The following is a 23157-nucleotide window of genomic DNA, read 5'->3' as shown; positions in this document are numbered from 1 at the left end:
TGGGTTGGGCCATTTCTTTCGTCTGTTTCCTTGCGCTACCTCGCAAACGCGGGAGACAGCGGCAAAAAAAAAATATATATTATCCCTGGGGATAGGGGATTAAGAATACTTCCTACGAATTCCCTGCGTGTCGTAGAAGGCGACTAAAAGGGGAGGGAGCGGGGGGGCTGGAAATCCTCCCCTCTCGTTTTTTTTTTAATTTTCCAAAAGAAGGAACAGAGAGGGCCAGGTGAGGATATTCCAAAAAAAGGCCCAGTCCTCTGTTCTTAACGCTACCTCGCTAACGCGGGAAATGGCGAATAGTTTAAAAAATATATATCTTTTTTTTTTTTTTGCTTTGTCGCTGTCTCCCGCGTTTGCGAGGTAGCGCAAGGAAACAGACGAAAGAAATGGCCCAACCCACCCCCATACACATGTATATACATACGTCCACACGCAAATATACATACCTACACAGCTTTCCATGGTTTACCCCAGACGCTTCACATGCCTTGATTCAATCCACTGACAGCACGTCAACCCCGGTATACCACATCGCTCCAATTCACTCTATTCCTTGCCCTCCTTTCACCCTCCTGCATGTTCAGGCCCCGATCACACAAAATCTTTTTCACTCCATCTTTCCACCTCCAATTTGGTCTCCCTCTTCTCCTCGTTCCCTCCACCTCCGACACATATATCCTCTTGGTCAATCTTTCCTCACTCATTCTCTCCATGTGCCCAAACCATTTCAAAATACCGTCTTCTGCTCTCTCAACCACGCTTTTTTTATTTCCACACATCTCTCTTACCCTTACGTTACTTACTCGATCAAACCACCTCACACCACACATTGTCCTCAAACATCTCATTTCCAGCACATCCATCCTCCTGCGCACAACTCTATCCATAGCCCACGCCTCGCAACCATACAACATTGTTGGAACCACTATTCCTTCAAACATACCCATTTTTGCTTTCCGAGATAATGTTCTCGACTTCCACACATTCTTCAAGGCCCCCAGAATTTTCGCCCCCTCCCCCACCCTATGATCCACTTCCGCTTCCATGGTTCCATCCGCTGCCAGATCCACTCCCAGATATCTAAAACACTTTACTTCCTCCAGTTTTTCTCCATTCAAACTCACCTCCCAATTGACTTGACCCTCAACCCTACTGTACCTAATAACCCTAGGGACAGGGGAGAAAGAATGCTTCTCATGTATTCTCTGCGTGTCGTAGGCGACTAAAAGGGGAGGGAGCAGGGGCTGGAAGTATACTTTTCGTGAAGTATACTTCACGAGAAGATTTTTCAACAGTAAACTTTTCTGTTATTTAAGATGTAGATTGAAGGTACTCTGAAGACAGAGACATCCTGTACTCCATCCTGTGAAGAACGTGGGGTGTGTAGGAAGTAGTTGAGGTTGAGTTCCACATTATAAATGTAAGTTGTCCAGAAGAGATAAAAAGATGAGAAGTTCATATCTATGTTAGGCTTTACACTCACGAATATAACTACATCTATAACTTCATATATATATATATATATATATATATATATATATATATATATATATATATATATATATATATATATATATATATATATGTATATATTTATGGATCTGGAGAAGGCATATGATAGAGTTAATAGAGATGCTCTGTGGAAGGTATTAAGAATATATGGTGTGGGAGGCAAGTTGTTAGAAGCAGTGAAAAGTTTTTATCGAGGATGTAAGGCATGTGTACGTGTAGGAAGAGAGGAAAGTGAGTGGTTCTCAGTGAATGTAGGTTTGCGGCAGGGGTGTGTGATGTCTCCATGGTTGTTTAATTTGTTTATGGATGGGGTTGTTAGGGAGGTGAATGCAAGAGTTTTGGAAAGAGGGGCAAGTATGAAGTCTGTTGGGGATGAGAGAGCCTAGGAAGTGAGTCAGTTGTTGTTCGCTGATGATACAGCGCTGGTGGCTGATTCATGTGAGAAACTGCAGAAGCTGGTGACTGAGTTTGGTAAAGTGTGTGAAAGAAGAAAGTTAAGAGTAAATGTGAATAAGAGCAAGGTTATTAGGTACAGTAGGGTTGAGGGTCAATTCAATTGGGAGGTGAGTTTGAATGGAGAAAAACTGGAGGAAGTGAAGTGTTTTAGATATCTGGGAGTGGATCTGGCAGCGGATGGAACCATGGAAGCGGAAGTGGATCATAGGGTGGGGGAGGGGGGGCGAAAATTCTGGGAGCCTTGAAGAATGTGTGGAAGAACATTATTTCGGAAAGCAAAAATGGGTATGTTTGAAGGAATAGTGGTTCCAACAATGTTGTATGGTTGCGAGGCGTGGACTATGGATAGAGTTGTGCGCAGGAGGATGGATGTGCTGGAAATGAGATGTTTGAGGACAATGTGTGGTGTGAAGTGGTTTGATCGAGTAAGTAACGTAAGGGTAAGAGAGATGTGTGGAAATAAAAAGAGCGTGGTTGAGAGAGCAGAAGAGGGTGTTTTGAAATGGTTTGGTCACATGGAGAGAATGAGTGAGGAAAGATTGACCAAGAGGATATATGAGTCGGAGGTGGAGGGAACGAGGAGAAGAGGGAGACCAAATTGGAGGTGGAAAGATGGAGTGAAAAAGATTTTGTGTGATCGGGGCCTGAACATGCAGGAGGGTGAAAGGAGGGCAAAGAATAGAGTGAATTGGATCGATGTGGTATACCGGGGTTGACGTGCTGTCAGTGGATTGAATCAGGGCATGTGAAGCGTCTGGGGTAAACCATGGAAAGCTGTGTAGGTATGTATATTTGCGTGTGTGGACGTATGTATATACATGTGTATGGGGATGGGTTGGGCCATTTCTTTCGTCTGTTTCCTTGCGCTACCTCGCAAACGCGGGAGACAGCGACAAAGCAAAAAAAAAAAAAATATATATATATATATATATATATATATATATATATATATATATATATATATATATATATATATATATATGGAGCGTTCATATACACTTTATTCGTATTCATATAACTCCGCGTTGTACAGTCAGGTTCGGTAAAACGCTATCAGCTGGCTATGTGTTCTGTTCGGAAACAACAGATAGACCCCGTTGCTCACCATTGTGGGACGAAGGGTATTCGAGTCCTTAGTATTTCGAATAGTTGTATCCTATTATACAGTCCCTTAGCCTAACAGTTAGCATACCTGCCTCTTGCACAAGGGGTCCCAGGTTCGATCCTGGCTGATGGAGCTTTGTATGTTTGTGAGATATATATATATATATTATTTTTTTTTTTTTTTGCTTTGTCGCTGTCTCCCGCGTTTGCGAGGTAGCGCAAGGAAACAGACGAAAGAAATGGCCCAACCCACCCCCATACACATGTATATACATACGTCCACACGCAAATATACATACCTACACAGCTTTCCATGGTTTACCCCAGACGCTTCACATGCCTTGATTCAATCCACTGACAGCACGTCAACCCCGGTATACCACATCGCTCCAATTCACTCTATTCCTTGCCCTCCTTTCACCCTCCTGCATGTTCAGGCCCCGATCACACAAAATCTTTTTCACTCCATCTTTCCACCTCCAATTTGGTCTCCCTCTTCTCCTCGTTCCCTCCACCTCCGACACATATATCCTCTTGGTCAATCTTTCCTCACTCATTCTCTCCATGTGCCCAAACCATTTCAAAATACCGTCTTCTGCTCTCTCAACCACGCTCTTTTTATTTCCACACATCTCTCTTACCCTTACGTTACTTACTCGATCAAACCACCTCACACCACACATTGTCCTCAAACATCTCATTTCCAGCACATCCATCCTCCTGCGCACAACTCTATCCATAGCCCACGCCTCGCAACCATACAACATTGTTGGAACCACTATTCCTTCAAACATACCCATTTTTGCTTTCCGAGATAATGTTCTCGACTTCCACACATTCTTCAAGGCCCCCAGAATTTTCGCCCCCTCCCCCACCCTATGATCCACTTCCGCTTCCATGGTTCCATCCGCTGCCAGATCCACTCCCAGATATCTAAAACACTTTACTTCCTCCAGTTTTTCTCCATTCAAACTCACCTCCCAATTGACTTGACCCTCAACCCTACTGTACCTAATAACCCTAGGGACAGGGGAGAAAGAATGCTTCTCATGTATTCTCTGCGTGTCGTAGGCGACTAAAAGGGGAGGGAGCAGGGGCTGGAAGTATACTTTTCGTGAAGTATACTTCACGAGAAGATTTTTCAACAGTAAACTTTTCTGTTATTTAAGATGTAGATTGAAGGTACTCTGAAGACAGAGACATCCTGTACTCCATCCTGTGAAGAACGTGGGGTGTGTAGGAAGTAGTTGAGGTTGAGTTCCACATTATAAATGTAAGTTGTCCAGAAGAGATAAAAAGATGAGAAGTTCATATCTATGTTAGGCTTTACACTCACGAATATAACTACATCTATAACTTCATATATATATATATATATATATATATATATATATATATATATATATATATATATATATATATATATATATATATATATATATATATGTATATATTTATGGATCTGGAGAAGGCATATGATAGAGTTAATAGAGATGCTCTGTGGAAGGTATTAAGAATATATGGTGTGGGAGGCAAGTTGTTAGAAGCAGTGAAAAGTTTTTATCGAGGATGTAAGGCATGTGTACGTGTAGGAAGAGAGGAAAGTGAGTGGTTCTCAGTGAATGTAGGTTTGCGGCAGGGGTGTGTGATGTCTCCATGGTTGTTTAATTTGTTTATGGATGGGGTTGTTAGGGAGGTGAATGCAAGAGTTTTGGAAAGAGGGGCAAGTATGAAGTCTGTTGGGGATGAGAGAGCCTAGGAAGTGAGTCAGTTGTTGTTCGCTGATGATACAGCGCTGGTGGCTGATTCATGTGAGAAACTGCAGAAGCTGGTGACTGAGTTTGGTAAAGTGTGTGAAAGAAGAAAGTTAAGAGTAAATGTGAATAAGAGCAAGGTTATTAGGTACAGTAGGGTTGAGGGTCAATTCAATTGGGAGGTGAGTTTGAATGGAGAAAAACTGGAGGAAGTGAAGTGTTTTAGATATCTGGGAGTGGATCTGGCAGCGGATGGAACCATGGAAGCGGAAGTGGATCATAGGGTGGGGGAGGGGGGGCGAAAATTCTGGGAGCCTTGAAGAATGTGTGGAAGAACATTATTTCGGAAAGCAAAAATGGGTATGTTTGAAGGAATAGTGGTTCCAACAATGTTGTATGGTTGCGAGGCGTGGACTATGGATAGAGTTGTGCGCAGGAGGATGGATGTGCTGGAAATGAGATGTTTGAGGACAATGTGTGGTGTGAAGTGGTTTGATCGAGTAAGTAACGTAAGGGTAAGAGAGATGTGTGGAAATAAAAAGAGCGTGGTTGAGAGAGCAGAAGAGGGTGTTTTGAAATGGTTTGGTCACATGGAGAGAATGAGTGAGGAAAGATTGACCAAGAGGATATATGAGTCGGAGGTGGAGGGAACGAGGAGAAGAGGGAGACCAAATTGGAGGTGGAAAGATGGAGTGAAAAAGATTTTGTGTGATCGGGGCCTGAACATGCAGGAGGGTGAAAGGAGGGCAAAGAATAGAGTGAATTGGATCGATGTGGTATACCGGGGTTGACGTGCTGTCAGTGGATTGAATCAGGGCATGTGAAGCGTCTGGGGTAAACCATGGAAAGCTGTGTAGGTATGTATATTTGCGTGTGTGGACGTATGTATATACATGTGTATGGGGATGGGTTGGGCCATTTCTTTCGTCTGTTTCCTTGCGCTACCTCGCAAACGCGGGAGACAGCGACAAAGCAAAAAAAAAAAAAATATATATATATATATATATATATATATATATATATATATATATATATACATATATATATATATATATATGGAGCGTTCATATACACTTTATTCGTATTCATATAACTCCGCGTTGTACAGTCAGGTTCGGTAAAACGCTATCAGCTGGCTATGTGTTCTGTTCGGAAACAACAGATAGACCCCGTTGCTCACCATTGTGGGACGAAGGGTATTCGAGTCCTTAGTATTTCGAATAGTTGTATCCTATTATACAGTCCCTTAGCCTAACAGTTAGCATACCTGCCTCTTGCACAAGGGGTCCCAGGTTCGATCCTGGCTGATGGAGCTTTGTATGTTTGTGAGATATATATATATATATTATTTTTTTTTTATTATACTTTGTCGCTGTCTCCCGCGTTTGCGAGGTAGCGCAAGGAAACAGACGAAAGAAATGGCCCAACCCCCCCCCCCCATACACATGTATATACATACGTCCACACACGCAAATATACATACCTACACAGCTTTCCATGGTTTACCCCAGACGCTTCACATGCCTTGATTCAATCCACTGACAGCACGTCAACCCCGGTATACCACATCGCTCCAATTCACTCTATTCCTTGCCCTCCTTTCACCCTCCTGCATGTTCAGGCCCCGATCACACAAAATCTTTTTCACTCCATCTTTCCACCTCCAATTTGGTCTCCCTCTTCTCCTTGTTCCCTCCACCTCCGACACATATATCCTCTTGGTCAATCTTTCCTCACTCATCCTCTCCATGTGCCCAAACCACTTCAAAACACCCTCTTCTGCTCTCTCAACCACGCTCTTTTTATTTCCACACATCTCTCTTACCCTTACGTTACTCACTCGATCAAACCACCTCACACCACACATTGTCCTCAAACATCTCATTTCCAGCACATCCATCCTCCTGCGCACAACTCTATCCATAGTCCACGCCTCGCAACCATACAACATTGTTGGAACCACTATTCCTTCAAACATACCCATTTTTGCTTTCCGAGATAATGTTCTCGACTTCCACACATTCTTCAAGGCCCCCAGGATTTTCGCCCCCTCCCCCACCCTATGATCCACTTCCGCTTCCATGGTTCCATCCGCTGCCAGATCCACTCCCAGATATCTAAAACACTTCACTTCCTCCAGTTTTTCTCCATTCAAACTCACCTCCCAATTGACTTGACCCTCAACCCTACTGTACCTAATAACCTTGCTCTTATTCACATTTACTCTTAACTTTCTTCTTCCACACACTTTACCAAACTCAGTCACCAGCTTCTGCAGTTTCTCACATGAATCAGCCACCAGCGCTGTATCATCAGCGAACAACAACTGACTCACTTCCCAAGCTCTCTCATCCCCAACAGACTTCATACTTGCCCCTCTTTCCAAAACTCTTGCATTTACCTCCCTAACAACCCCATCCATAAACAAATTAAACAACCATGGAGACATCACACACCCCTGCCGCAAACCTACATTCACTGAGAACCAATCACTTTCCTCTCTTCCTACACGTACACATGCCTTACATCCTCGATAAAAACTTTTCACTGCTTCTAACAACTTTCCTCCCACACCATATATTCTTAATACCTTCCACAGAGCATCTCTATCAACTCTATCATATGCCTTCTCCAGATCCATAAATGCTACATACAAATCCATTTGCTTTTCTAAGTATTTCTCACATACATTCTTCATATATATATATATATATATATATATATATATATATATATATATATATATATATATATATATATATATATATATATATATATGGTTCATATGCACTTTATTCGTATATATATATATATATATATATATATATATATATATATATATATATATATATATATATTCCCTGGGGATAGGGGAGAAAGAATACTTCCCACGTATTCCCTGCGTGTCGTAGAAGGCGACTAAAAGGGGAGGGAGCGGGGGGCTGGAAATCCTCCCCTCTCTTTTTTTTTTTTTTTTTTTTTTTTTTTTCCAAAAGAAGGAACAGAGAATTGGGCCAGGTGAGGGTATTCCCTCAAAGGCCCTGTCCTCTGTTCTTAACGCTACCTCGCTAATGCGGGAAATGGCGAATAGTTTGAAAGAAAAAGAAAGATATATATATATATATATATATATATATATATATATATATATATATATATATATATATATATATATATATATTTCCCTGGGGATAGGGGAGAAAGAAAACTTCCCACGTATTCCCTGCGCGTCGTAGAAGGCGACTAAAAGGGAAGGGAGCGGGGGGCTGGAAATCCTCCCCTCTCTTTTTTTTTTTTTTAATTTTCCAAAAGAAGGAACAGAGAAGAGGGCCAGGTGAGGATATTCCCTCAAAGGCCCAGTCCTCTATTCTTAACGCTACCTCGCTATCGCGGGAAATGGCGAATAGTATGAAAAAAAAAAAAAAAAATATATATATATATATATATATATATATATATATATATATATATATATATATATATATATATATATATATATATATATATAGCCACCGTAAATTAACTTTAACCTGAGTGCCAGTGGTAGGATCTTTCACTGAATATGAATGTGGTAAATCGGGTTAAAAAAAGGGTGATATAAAACTTCATGAGAACATGAACGTAATTGTTGCCAGATCCTGGTTGCGACACCAGGCGGAGGCGTCAGTGTTGCCAGCAGGCGACCTTGTAGAGTTGACGACCTTGGTTTTTGTGCACAATAACCTATTGAATGGCAGCAGACTCCGGGTCCCATAAACTATGACATATGAAACACATAACATGGTTCTTTGTACCGTATACGACGGTCCCGTTTACCTGCTGAAACTGGACAAAGAAATTACAAGCAATTAGATCGTTTGGCAAATATAACCAAAACATTTGAGGTACAAGGCGCGTGGTATGAACTTAAGGAATGTGGAGTAACACTGGGCAGGTATTCAATGATACTGGGAACTTAATGAAGAGAATATGCTAGCGAGGTAATGCAAAAGAGCAAATAACATGTATGTCTATATGAAAAACATCAGGCAAAGAATCAAAATGCAGACCATTATCACTGCAGTCAGAGACGATCATATTAGACAGCAAATAGGTAAAGCAAAGAGGCTAAGATGAATATTGGTTTAGAGGAAAGGCGTCAAGAATATACTAGATTTTCGTAACAGCGAGCGAGCAGAAGCCATAAAGACAGAATTATTAGACTATGTTTTTAGGCTGCCATTTGACATCTGTCATTTTCCTCTTCGAGAGGATAATGAATTATTAGAATTTAAGCTAGACATAACAGGAGAGCTTCCTCGATGGAGTAAAAATCACCTAAAGTATGCAGAAGACAGACGTCTCAAGTGCGTTTTCCAAACGGGCGAACGTAGTAAAAGGTGGCCGACAAAGCCTGACCTGAGGGCTTTACTGTTCTTGTGTAAGTGACTTGCCGGGAGCTATCATACCTGGAAGTGTAACAGCCAACTAAGATGTAAACAGATTCAGCTGTGATCGGATATTTACACGATTTTACATAATTCATCTTGTCGGAAGCGGTGAAAATGTGTTGCTATGATTGATTGATTGACTGATTATATTCATGGACCCTAGTACATTATGATAGGTATACACTTGTGCAATATACCACAATAAGGTACATAGTAGCTTCTACTAGGATTACCTACTAAAGTTTTACATACTTATTTCCAGTAGGGTCTTGTATTGCAGCAAGATGGAGCATTCAACAAAGGAGCAACTGCACCCCATACAAGATATATGCTTATTGTATACCCCTCTCTTTAAAACGGCGTGAAAGTTTAAAAAAATGCATTATATTACTTTCATGTCTAGTAATGTACATAATCATTTAGTTCAGACAATCTTTCGTCAATAGAATGTTTCCTAACTGCTGATCTAAACAGGTCTTTTTTTCATTTATACATTGTATATTATTTGGTAATGAATACCATTATTTAATAGCTGTATGATAGAAGGTATGAGCTGCAGTTCCCTTGGCTATTGTTACACAAAAGTTAAATTCAATATGTCTAGTCCTGATTGATTGGTTATTTACTACCCTATGAAACTTTTGTGTAAGATACATGGGCCATCTGTTGTTGTATATGCTAAAAACATGATTCAGTTGTATTTGCTTAACCTTATTCTCTACACTTAACCACGTTTACTTTCTCCCTCTCTGCTTGGCCAATGTGAGCCCTGGGGTCTACTACAATAAATCTGATAATTTTGTTTTGACAAATTCATAGCTGCTTTTTGGATTTACTGCTTACTTCAGAATACCAAGAACATGCATAATCAAAATAAGATTGAATTAAGGCAGAACATAAGGTTTTCATAATTTTCTGATTAAAGCCATTTGCCTGTCTGTATAAAAATTTTAATTTTGCATTTATGCTCTTGATTGTGAACAGTTTAACTCCCCTGAGGCACATTGGTCCAAATAAAAACCTTGGTACTTCACTGAATTTACTCTTTTTATTACCTGACCATTATATGTTATTGCAAAATTATTTATCTCTAGTTTTCTTTTAGATCCTACTATCATAACTTCGGTTTTTCCTAGGTGAAGAGACATTATTACTAATCATCCAATTATTACAAGATTCAAGTTTCCTAATCTATTTGAGATAACATTAGCATCCTTGTACGATAGAATACGAATACTGTCATCAGCATAAAGAAGTTGGCATGAGACTAATTTTCATGTCATTTATATAGGCTTTTACATGGAGGAAATTACAATTAAATCTCCTAATGAAGGGACTCAAAGGTTGCCACAGTACCACGTCCATCAACAGAAAATCACATTAATATATTTTTGTGTAGAGGTGAACCATTAATTGGTCAGCGTCAAAACTACAGTAAAGTTCTTGGACTAAATACTCTGAGACACTTGCAGTACGGACGGACGGTATTACCGTTTTGGTCTCTACACTTCGCAAGAAGACCATCATCCATCTACAAAGAGAGCGTCCAACGGTAGCCAACAAAATTTGTCCCTGAAGAATGGGAAAAATCAGGGATAAATGGAACTTAAGTGCCCACAGTAGAGTAGAGCAGGTCAAGGGAATACATGGCTATAGTTTCAAGTTCCTTGATTAATTTGCTAACGTCATTATTGATATGGAAAGGAATCTAATAAATGAACCTAGCAACTAAAAACAAGACAATATACTAGCAACGGTAAACATGTTAATTGTTTTAGATAAAGAGTAATTTTATTTTTCATTTTGGATTCCTGACACCTAATTTTACGTCACTGTCTAGTTGGAACACTGATCTTTCAAAGCTTTCTGTAAAAAATGGCATACTTTTCCATGACTACGAAAACTATACCACAGTAATCAATTTTCCCTGCTGAAAAGTACAGGTGTGAAGAAATATCATTGACAACCCTGACAAACGATATAGTTAACAAACACTGAAGAATGAGAGTACCTTGTTTCATCTTATCCCAAAACATATATTAGTTTACCTATCGCTTCAGTCTACGTAAAATCATATTATTCCTTACACGTAAAACCATATTTTCCCTTACCACTATCAAGTTCAGTAAAACAAATTATTTCTCTACTTCAAACAATGTTCTCAAAATGATACTTGGATGGATTTTCAACGTTTGACAATTTATTCAGTAGTAATTCAATGCTCTCATTATATCATTAGCATTAAGTTTTAATCATGAAAGGCTGAAGTTCAATAAATCTTGTGGCAATATGAATCTGTAACTATCTTAACAGTAGCAATATGACATATACTAACTCGTCAATACTATATGTAATAATAAAAAGAAAGAACATATGATTGAAAATATTACTAAAGTAGTTTTTAAGTTATTTTTTCATAGAATTAACGGCTAAGACACAGGGCCGACCCTAGCCTTTAGGCCCCCTCTACCCTTCAAACTCCCCCCTAAAATGTGACCTCTTTGGGGAATCGGGGGCATACCCCCGGAAAAATTGGAAATAAATGGTTTTTGGGACAGGAATTCCTTTTTCCTGAAGCTTGCCATATAAATGTCGGTATTTGAGGGTCCCCGTTAGCGGCCAAAGCGAGATACTTTGAGTATAGGAAGGGCCGGCCAAACTGAGACATTTCTAGCATATAGTATAAGATATCGGTCAACACCGCACTTTTTCTTAGAACGTTTACATTATCAAACATAGATATCAATCCCGAGCAACAATCGTGTTACACTACAGGAACGATTGTGCACAGGACTATAATTACCATCACAAGTTAGACTACATTGTATACAGTCATTTTGACATCTCTTTAGCGCAGAGTAATCTCATCTACCGGATATTGCAAGAAAGAGCCATCCATTGTTTTTTTTTTTTCTAAATATACAGATGTTATTAAGGGCCAGTGATTGACAAGGGATGGTGAACATGCAGAACGGTAAGGGGCTAATTTGTAAGTACAAAAGTACATTGTGGAGGTGATTTTCTATAATTCTTCGGCGATAACACAATAGATTTCTGTCTTAAAGATTTCGAACTATATCTTAAAGAAAGTAGTATGGTATATTTCATTCATATATTTCGCGGCAAGATATTTAAAATGGTTTAACCCCCAGACTTCATTGTTTCTAAAATATCCGTAGTTTACTCGACAAATTCACGTTGAATCTTTTTATAATATTGAACAATAAATGATAATAAATTTTTATCTATATATAATAGAATTTATAGTTTCTAACGAAAATTGACCGAAAGTTATAAAAAATATTGGTAAAATAAAATATCGGTAGTGACTCGGAGTTTTTAGAAGGTCAATAGGTAATCAGTAGTTGTATTCTTCTAGTCTACCACTGTACGCTTGATAAGTTAATGCTTCACATTTGCTGTGCAACAAAGGTGTGATTGAGTCGTCTGCCTCAGAAGCTTTCATTTTTGTACCTGTAAGTTGATATGTGTAGCTGAAATGTTGAATTATGAAGCTTTAACTAGAAATGTTTCGAGCAAATTCCCGAAGCACTACTGTGTATCTTTTTCTCGACGCCATGTCATCCTGATGGCCTCGAACCATCTGAAACATTATAGACAAGTTTGAGTTATCAAACGCATCTCTTTCTTTTTTATTGACAGCCAGTGACTTATAGGTGTTTCATGGTGTTGGGGCATGTGGTTTGAGAGTCACCAGGAAGCAGAAAGGAACTTGAGTTGTTTAAGAAATAGACGTAATTGGTGAATCATTTCGAATGATGGTTCATGAAAGTCTCGTGAAGACGGTGTTCTTTAGTTCAGTTGGAGGTTCGTTTTAAGTCTTGGGTTGGGAAGTCTTTGGGGATGGGGAGGTCTGGTATCGTCGTTTGTGACGGGTACGATGGTCCCTGGGTATGATGGTCCCTGTGTTGCCATTCATTCGGGGAATATTGGGTTGGGTTGTGGACTAAGTAGGAGGGAAGAACATTATTAGGTTTCCTTGAGAAGAATCTATGGGTATGCGATCAGGTGTTCGTGAATATCGCTATATATTACTTAAGACAACCCTGATCTGTTAGTTTTTTCAGCAAGGATTATGAATGATGTTTTTTTGTATTTTTTGTAAAAAAATATGCCATATTTTGAAGAGCCATGGGAACTAACAAGATTTGTCTGGAAATCAGAATCACGAAATTAGGTTTAAGAAGCCTTGTTAATGTTCGATCAGGTGACCCTAGTGCTTATTTTTGTTTTCACTGCAAAGCACAACTTGATATAGTAATTTTTGAAATAGTCCAGTAAGAATGTTGCAGATATTTTGATGAATTGCCTTCTCATGGATGAAATATGTAGCAAGGATTTAGGCAATGTTTTGATGAAGTATGCAGATTACCAACCAATTAGTATGACATACTAAATACCATCCATGATGAACTGGGTTCTGTTAGTTTTGATACTTGCTGGGCCTCAAATCACTTAATGAAGCTTGATTCAGACCTTATAATATTCCTGTTTATTGTTTATTAGACTACTTTTTTCATAAGCAGTCCTTTGTAAAAACTCAGTATCAATTTGTTACATATTAAGTAATGCAGATAGGTTGTAGTATACAATTATAATAGGTTATGGCTAAGATGTGTGATGTGCCATTTTGCAGAAAATCAGATATTCAGGGGTTGAAAGTTGCCATGTAGAGAATGATTGTCGTGTTGTCGTTAACATATTTTAGACATGGGATGAAAATAATAAGGAAAGGAGGCAGGGTTTAGAAGGTAATGGGTAAAGGTATTGGTTATATTATATAATGTCAGTATTCATATACAGCATATATGATTCCTTGTTTGATTAGTTTAGTTATGCATTGTAATGAACTTCTGACTAAGTGATTTTGCTTCATGGTAGGGCAGTGTTTGGAGAATACAGTGGCAAATGTGAAGCATAGTTTTTAACATTAAATGTTATTGAATGATATTGAATAAGGCAAAAGTAGTGATGGGTATGTGTATCAAAGGAAATTAGAAATTATGTAAAATTAGGTAATACATTTTTTGAAAAATCAGCATAACCTATGAAAACTTCACCTCTCTGCCTGTCTAATTAAATCACTATTGGTATTCTGGTCCAAATATACCAGTTAAATCACATGAATGCAACAAATTTTATGTCGGTATATATCTGCTATGTGGCATATTTTGGTTGCTGGGTGAGGTTAGATGAGGTTTTTGTAGATCCATTGTATTTTGCATGAGGTGTTTTACCTCTGTTTATAGTAGTTTTCCCTGATACAAATAAATGTAATGCTCCAAACCTTCCTGTGCAACAGTTATTGTAAACTCTAAATGGTAAATTCTTATTTTAAAACTAAATCATTAAATACCCAGAGCTATTAGCAGTGTAGTAAAACTATAGACTTTTACCCCCTTGTTTTTCCTAGGCAATCATCCCAAGGGGATGGGTTGGGTTGGCCCCAGCAGAAAAGTGTGTATGCCCCTCAACCCAAACACTCCTCCCTAAAATGTTCCTTCCCCTTTGTATGTCTTTGAGCCTTCTTCATAATGTATTTCCTATCTTTACCCATCTAGGAAGCTACATGCCTTCTCTTCTTAGACCTTTATGTGACTCTACGCTCCCTTTCTTTTTCCCCACATCACATATATATGTTTCACCATCACTCATTCTTTTGCTTTGGGTAGGATTAGTGGACCTATGCTGTCACTCATCTCTTTATATAGTGAATGTCATTGCGGGCAAAACCAGCCCCAATCAAAACCATTTCAAGTGAAAAGGAAATATCACTAAGAAAAGGATTAAAGAAATTAATCCTTTCATTGGAGCTTGTAGACTGGACTATTAAAGTTGGGAAAGTTATTGGAAAAGGCAAAAAAGGAAAAGAATTCTATAGCTAATGAAACAAGAAGGTACTAATATAATGGTCAATCATCATGTATCAGGACATGATGGTCTCATATTTTTCCCTTTCATATGTCTCCTTAAGAATGCAATTTCTTTCTCATTTGGACAGCTTTTTCCTTTATTTATTCCAGTGTACTATGTCTTTATTATACTGAGCTCAAATTCTTAGTCTTAAACATCATTCAGCAGTTCATCAACCATCCTAACGTAGGTAGAACATCAGCTTCCAGTATTTATTAATTCTTTAATGTTACAAAGTGAACCACTTCACTCTTCTTCCCTCAAAAACTTACTGATTTTTTTCTTACTGGTGTTTACCTTTAACTTCTTTCTTTTACATACCATGTAAAACTCATTCACCACCATTTATAGCTCTTCTTCATTCTATCCTATATCTTGCTCCATATGTGTATATAGAAGGAAAAGCCAAAGCAACATTACACAGCTCCCTCACTCCTGTGCAGTGGGGCATTAGATTAGGAGGCACAAGTTGTTGCAGTCCCAGGTCTAATATAGAAGTTCAAAAAACATGGGATCAATAACCAACATAGATCTAGCAAAGGACATAGGCCTACTCAAATTTAGTAACGGTGCCACTTTTGGTTCATGGATGGCAGAGTAATCATCTTCTCTGTGAAGCAAGTTAATTCTGAATGCCAACAATTACTTCTTTGCTGCTCCTATAAAATTTTGCTAAAGTTTCCAAGTAAGTGCTTTAAAGTTCGATGTGCTGCAGATGGTCACTGAACATTGCCAGCTTCAGAATCATTTTGTATTCTGACCTCCCACAATCATCAATCTTTATGCCTAAATGCCTACAGACTCTTGCACTGTCAACTTGTATTGACAGGGTATACACTATCTACCCATTTTTGTCCTTATTGCATTGTTTTTCTCATCCAGGTATATTGTATCCTATATCTATGGAAAATTTCCTTTCCTATCCTCACTTAAGATATTGCTGCTTCATTTCCAGCATTTGATCCCACTGGCTTTTCTTCCTTGCATTTAATGATTCTCTGCATTTGATGGTGAGATGGTATCCTTTTTCATCTATTATTTCACCTCTGCTACCCATCTTCCATTTTGCAATTCCTTCCAGTACAGTTTCTCACTCTATACACACAATTACACTGTATTTCCCTCCCAAAAAATATCATTGATATACTCTGTTCTTTCCTTCCCAATTCATCTACACATTTTTATCGTGCCTTGTACCCCTATTCCATCCTGTCACTCTGATGAGATGGCTCAATTACAAAATGTCGTTATTTTGAGTGTATGCTAATAGCTGTAATCTTCATTAGATTCAGTACTCTTGATTTCTTCTCTAGATTAAAAAATCACTCAGCATGCAAATTCAAAACACATAGGGAGGACCTTTCTAGGGAAAAGTAGAAAGCAGTACAACATAGTACTGTATGTTATGTGAAGACATCATTGTTATTGGAAAGGTTAAAAGTAATAAATAGTGCTTCCTACCCGCTATTTACTCTTTATTTTCTCTCTAATTTTCCCATATTTACTTTGCTGCTTTTAGTCCATCCCAGCCTTTGATTTTTTTCTCATAATAACTGTGAAGATATCATTGACAAAGAAACTTATAATCACTCCTCTATATAGCAACTGCAATCTTTGCAGATATTAGATTTCCTGCACAGACCAGATGTGGCATCAAGGTCCAATTTTTAAGCCACTCTCTTCTGCCCCTCCTCCCTTAATATGTTCTCTTATATTTAGCCTCTTCAGCGATTGGTCTGTCTCTGTAAGTGTTGGTGGATCATCCAGTCCCTCTTTCCCTGTCAATAGTTGTCCCTCGTGGCTCTCCTCTGTCTCCTATATACTTCCCCCTTTTTATCACGTATTTTCTTTCTTCAGTGAATAGCCAGAATATACTCATATGCCAACTTCTCAACACTACATGCCTTCACATTCATCAAATTTACTCCATCTTCTCTTAATCATTGTCTTGGTCTAATTACAGTTGCTTCTGTGAACACAGATATGGACAGGATTTCCCTCTAGGGCAGTCACCTCTATACTTGAAAACCCCATTTCTTTTCTTCTCTGAAATGCATCACAACTTTCATATTTCCTTTGTCTCTTAATTCCACCATTTAACTCAAGAAATATGGATTCACTGTAACATCAATAATGGAAATCACATTACTTAAGTAGCAAAGTATACTTTTGAGGAACTGGGAATCCTGCTCAGATGACAAAATTTCTTTTTCAACAGTTTCAATGATTTGTGAAAGGATTTATTCTTGTTCAAATAGAGTATTGCTCCTACACCTGGGGAAGTTCAAACTACACACACACTTGACTAAGTCATGTCAGAAGCAGTCCAACTTGTCATCCAGTCTGACCTCAAAACTTAATCTACATGCTCTATACTGCTTTTTTTCTCTTTTCCTCTTCCACAGACATAACTTTTGTTGCTGTTGCCAGGAATTAGGTGATTTTCTGTTTTCAGCATTAGCTTGATCATTTAGTAATCATGTGATTACTGTATGGCCATCGGCAATGTGAAGGTGAGCTGTTGTGATGTTTTTTGTTTCCCAACATGACAGCTGTGCAACAGTTTACCTTCTAAAGCCTTACCTAACAGCTGTGACATTTCCCATTTTAAAAGATAGGTTTTCACCTCTACCAGAGAATTTATCCTTTTCTATCTTTACCTTTTCTTTTTCTTTTTTTATATTCCATGTAAGGCCTGGCCTCAATGAGAACTTAAGTCAATGGCCTGAACCAACAACGTACAAAAAAAGTGCATCGAGATTCTTACCCATTACTTTATCAGAATGAAGGCAAATTCAGGCACTGTGTTAGAGTGGCATATCATGAATGATTGTGTTCTTACCTTTTCAGTGGGCAATGGATTATTATTTTTATCAAACTTGCATATAAGATTATTTCTAGCTTGGATGTATCAGTATTGAGCTCACATTAATTAACACCATGCTATGACAATGAGGAAAGCATACTTGATATACCTTTGGTAGATTGTCATTATAGATAAAAGTAAGTTGTGTTCAAGGAAGATTTGGAAAATTATAGGGTTATTTTGAAGTGTGATACATAGAATGCTGTAACCCTGACTGTTGTGCGAAAGCTGTAATTTAATATGGGTCTATAAAAGCTGAAATATCAGTACAGTAGAATACAAGTATGGATTTTAGACAAGTGCATGTAAAGTTAGGCAAGTAGAATGAACACAGAATAAAGAAATTAAAATAACATAGCTAATGTGATTCTAATATCAGTAAGGTAAGACACTGAGAGAACATACATTTCTTATTTCATTTTACGTACATCTACTCTTCAGCTATTATCTGTCTTTGCAGAACATTTATGTCAAATGTCTGAACCCCATCACAACTTTCAGTGCTTCCCAAAGCCGTTAGGATAGTATTTGCTGGTAGAGGACGTGTCGATCAGATGTTTGCCTTGAAGAATGTATGTGAGAAATACTTAGAAAACGGATGGTTTTGTATGTTGCATTTATGGATCAGGAGAAGGCACATGATAGGGTGGATAGAGATGCTTTGCGGAAGGTTTTAAGAGTACATAGTGTGGAAGGTAAGTTGCTAGAAGCAGTGAAACGTTTTTACCAAGGATGTAAGGCATGTGTACACATAGGAGGAGAAGAGAGTAATTGTTCCCAGTGAATGTTGGTTTGCAGCAGGGGTGCGTGATGTTCCCATGGTTGTTTAATTTGTTTATGGATGGGGTGGTTAGGGAGGTAAATGCAAGAGTTTTGGAGAGAGGGGCGAGTATGCAGTCTGTTATGGATGAGAGGGCCTGGGAAGTAAGTCGGTTGTTGTTCGCCGATGATACAGCTCTTGTGGCTGATTCGTGTGAGAAACTGCAGAGGTTGGTGACCGAGTTTAGAAAAGTGTGTGGAAGGACAAAGTTGAGAGTAAATGTGAATAAGAGCAAGATTATTAGGTAAGTAGAGTTGAGGGACAAATTAATTGGGATGTAAGTTTGAATGGAGAAAAATTTGAGGAAGTTAATGTTTTAGATATCTGGGAGTGGACTTAGCAACAGATGGCACCCTGGAAGTGGAATTGAGTTACAGGGTGGGGGAGAAGGTGAAGGTTCTGGGAGCGATGAAAATGTGTGGAAGGAGAGACATTATCTTGAAGAGCAAAAATGGTTATGTTTGAGGGAATAGTAGTTCCAACAATGTTATATGGTTGTGAGGCAAGGGCTATAGATAGGGTTATACAGAGGAGGTTGGATGTGTTGGAAATGAGATATTTGAGGACAATATGTGGTGTGAGGTGGTTTGACTGAGTAAGTAATGTAAGGGTAAGAGAGATGTGTGGTAATAAAAAGAGTGTAGTTGAGAGGGTCACATGGAGAGAATGAGTGAGGAAAGATTGACAAAGAGGATATATGTGTCATGTGAAGGGAACGAGGAGAAGTGGGAGACCAAATTGGAGGTGGAAGGATGGAGTGAAAAAGATTTTGAGCGATCGGGGCTTGAACATGCAGGAGGGTGAAAGGCGTGGTATGGTATACTGGGGTCGATGTGCTGTCAGGTGATTGAACCAGGGCATGTGAAGCGTCTGGGGTAAACCATGGAAAGTTTTGTGGGGCTTGGATGTGGAAAGGGAGCTGTGGTTTCGGTGCATTATACATGACAGCCAGAGACTGAGTGTGAACAAATGTGGCTTTTGTTGTCTTTTCTTAGTGCTACCTCACGCACATGCCGGGGAATGGGGTTGTCATTTCATGTGTGCCGGGGTGGTGACGGGAATGAATAAAGGCAGCAAGCAATGATTATGTACGTGTGTATATATGTGTATATATGTCTGTGTATGTATATATATGTATATGTTGAAATGTATATATGCGTGTGTGGACTTGTATGTTTATACATGCGTATGTGGGTGGGCTGGGCCACTGTTTGGTCTGTTTCTTTGCACTACCTGGCTAATGCAGGAGACAGCAACAAAGTATAATAATATTTTAAAAAACCATGGTGACATCACACGGCCCTGCCTCACACTCACGTATGCTGAAACTTTCATCCAACTCTCCATCCACTATTACATGTGCATTCACTCCTCTATAGAAGGCTTTCACACCTTCCACCAGTTGTCCCCCTGCGCCATATATCATATATCTGGTGAAGCGTTCCACTCGACTCTGGTATAGGCTTTCTTCAGATCCATAAAAACAACTTCTTACCTTTTGCAAAATACTTTTCCACATTCATCTTTACCACAAAAGTCTGATCCTTACATCCCTTACTCTTCATGAAACACCCCTTGCTGTTGTGCATTGTCTCTTCCACCACTCTTATCAGTCATCATTCTTGCTTACACTTTTCCTGGTATATTTAACAGACTAATTCCTCTAAAACTGCTACATCCATTCATAACACCTTTGAATAAAGGAACGGTAATAGCTTTCACCCAATCACCCGGCACAACCGTGTGTTTCCACACAAAGTTCTTATCAGATGCATTCACTCTTATCACAGTTTCACATCCATACTTCAGCATTTCAACCATAATCCAATCCACTTCAGGTGCCATTCCTACCTTCAGCCTCATTATTGCCCTACCTCCCTTTTTGCTTTAAGCCCTTGTGCTTTTGTCCTCTTTCCCTTCCTCAATACCCTTGCATGTAACACCTGATACTTCACTTTCTTCCACATTCATCAGTTCTTCAAAATACTCTTTCCATCTTCCTTTCACTTCCTCCTTTTGATTCAACAACCAACAACTCCCCTTCCTTACTTCACTTTAACATTTCCACTCTTACATCCATGTCTTTCCTTTTTTCACCTCTTTCTAGTACAATTTCTTATTTTCCTTAAACTTCTCACTTGACTTTCTTTCAAGATCTTCATCTAGTGTTTCTTGCCTTCCTCGATCAGCTTTCTGCTTACACATTTTATGTTCTTCCCTCCTCGTTTGTTGAACTTCCACTGTTACATTCATTTTAAGCAATATACTGTATGCCTTTTTCTTATCTTCCACAACTTTTCTAATCTCCTCCATGCATTGCCCTTATTATACCTATATCTCACCACCTTGTATTCAACAAGAAATTCTACAGCCTTTAATAGTATTTCTCTAAGCATTTTAAACACCTCATTCACACTTCCCTACATTCATTGCACTTCCATTTAGTCTGCCTCATCATCTCTCTTGCCAACAATTTTACCTCTCCATTCATCCTTACACCATACCTCCACTTCACCCTGCTTTTCATCCCCACAAGAATTGCAAAATGGTCAGGGTCTGTGAAGAGTCCTCTCAAATCTAACATGTAGCACAGCCTTTCCCAGTCTTTCACCCATTGCCACATAGTCAAAGCCATTAACTCTTCTCCATCTTTTCTTATCCATGTATACCTGTGGATCTTCTTGTGCAGAAAAAAGGTGTTTGCAAGGAATAAACCCCTCTCAGCATAGACATCCATAAGATAACTTCCATTCTCATTTACTTCAGGCACTCCCTATTTACCTGTAACAATTAAGCCAATTCTGTGACATCCCACTTTCACTTGCATATCACCCATTGCAACCACGTTTCTCTCATTCTCAATTTTTTATATACTCATTCAAATTTCTTTGGAAATGTTTCACAATTGACTCACACAATTTTCATATTTACAAGAAGGTAATATAAACAAATTGAAAATGATACCAAAAGAAATTAAGAGTAATTGGCATGCTTAAAGGAACAGTTGTCTTTGCCAAATATACATTTAATCTGATTTATCTTGTTGATTGTGAAATTCAAACTGATTTCCAACACAAATATTTATAGATCATGTTTAGAAGGGAAGCTCTACAGTATATGAGCCTTCCTGATCTATAGGTTGCTTTATGAAATGTTTACTTGCAAATATATGTTTTGGCTACAAAGTTGTCTTTAAAGTGTTGAAGTGATGCTCAGAGCCATTTTAAACTTCATGTGTTGGGGTTGCTAGCCTTTCCTTGTATCATTTAAAAAGATACTGGACTAGATTATATTTTTGCTTGCTCCATATGCCTGTGTAGCTTAATTTTGCTTTAGTTTTTATTATTTTTCTCAGCTACCTGTCCTCATTTCTTCTTCCACCTTTTTTTTTATTTAGGGCCTAGACTTAATAAAGACTTCTGATCATGACTGTAGCTTGTCATAAAGATGATTTTGCTCATTGCAAAGTTACCTTTATGAGTATAGAGCATATCCAGTAAAAGGACTAATTAATAAATTTCTCTAAAGGTACAATGCAAAAGAAGCGGTCTGCAGTGTGGAGGCACTTTGAAGAAGAAGGGGAAAATAAAGTGGTATGCAGAACATGTCATAAACGACTTACTAAATATGGAAACACTTCCATGATGCTGCGACACCTCCGGGGAAAGCACCCAGAGCTGATGCATTGTTTATTGAATGCTGAGGGTCCCACTGTAACTGGTGAAGCAGTGTCTTGGCAAATAGAAGAACAGCAGGTGGAGGAAGTAGTTGAAGCTCTTCCCCCACTGGATGTATCAGGTAACTCAAAAACAATGGAGAATGGAGAATAGGAAAGTTGATTACTGAAATGAAACTTGAATTGTTAGTAGTTTGACTGCTCTTGATTGTGCATTCTTTTTAAATCTTACTTTTTATGCTTTCTTTGAGTGAGGATCACTGTACTGCAGTAAATTGTCTGTAGCTCTATTTTCCTGCCTCTTCTATAGAGCACAGGGATTTCTGTTTTGAGACCACATGCAGTGTGTTTATTGATAGTGATGGAAGTGACCGAATGCAGTATAAGTAAGGAGCAAGGGGGTTTTACGAATGGTAGGCGATATATAGATCAGATTTTTGTTGTGAAAATGACTCTGGAAAAGTATTAAGTGAAAGGTAAAAAGCTGTATGCAGCTTTTATGGATTTCGAGAAATCACATGAGAGAGTCCAGTGGCATGCATTATGGGATGTTTCATAGATATATTGGGTAAGGGGACAACTGCTAGGTAGTGTGAAAGTCT

At 38.7% G+C, this 23157-nt stretch overlaps 1 protein-coding gene across 14 annotated transcripts in view; it reads left to right on the top strand.

Annotated features, from left to right (window-relative positions):
• Positions 1 to 23157, top strand: part of LOC139753130 (uncharacterized) — a 250412-nt gene that overhangs the window by 43915 nt on the left and 183340 nt on the right. For 3 of the 14 annotated variants that reach the window (XM_071669256.1, XM_071669264.1, XM_071669266.1), the window contains exons 1-2: positions 12936 to 13087; positions 22408 to 22677. In XM_071669256.1, coding sequence (XP_071525357.1) covers positions 13036 to 13087; positions 22408 to 22677 — 322 coding nt within the window. In that variant the 5' untranslated portion in view covers positions 12936 to 13035. The other 11 variants (XR_011713652.1, XM_071669268.1, XM_071669257.1 and 8 more) reach the window with 9 other exon arrangements.

This window comes from Panulirus ornatus, chromosome 14 (assembly GCF_036320965.1).
Source record: "Panulirus ornatus isolate Po-2019 chromosome 14, ASM3632096v1, whole genome shotgun sequence".
Classification (NCBI taxonomy): Eukaryota; Metazoa; Arthropoda; class Malacostraca; order Decapoda; family Palinuridae; genus Panulirus; species Panulirus ornatus.
The sequence above is the reverse complement of the archived record's forward strand: the minus strand, read 5'-3'. Positions and strand labels throughout refer to the sequence as shown.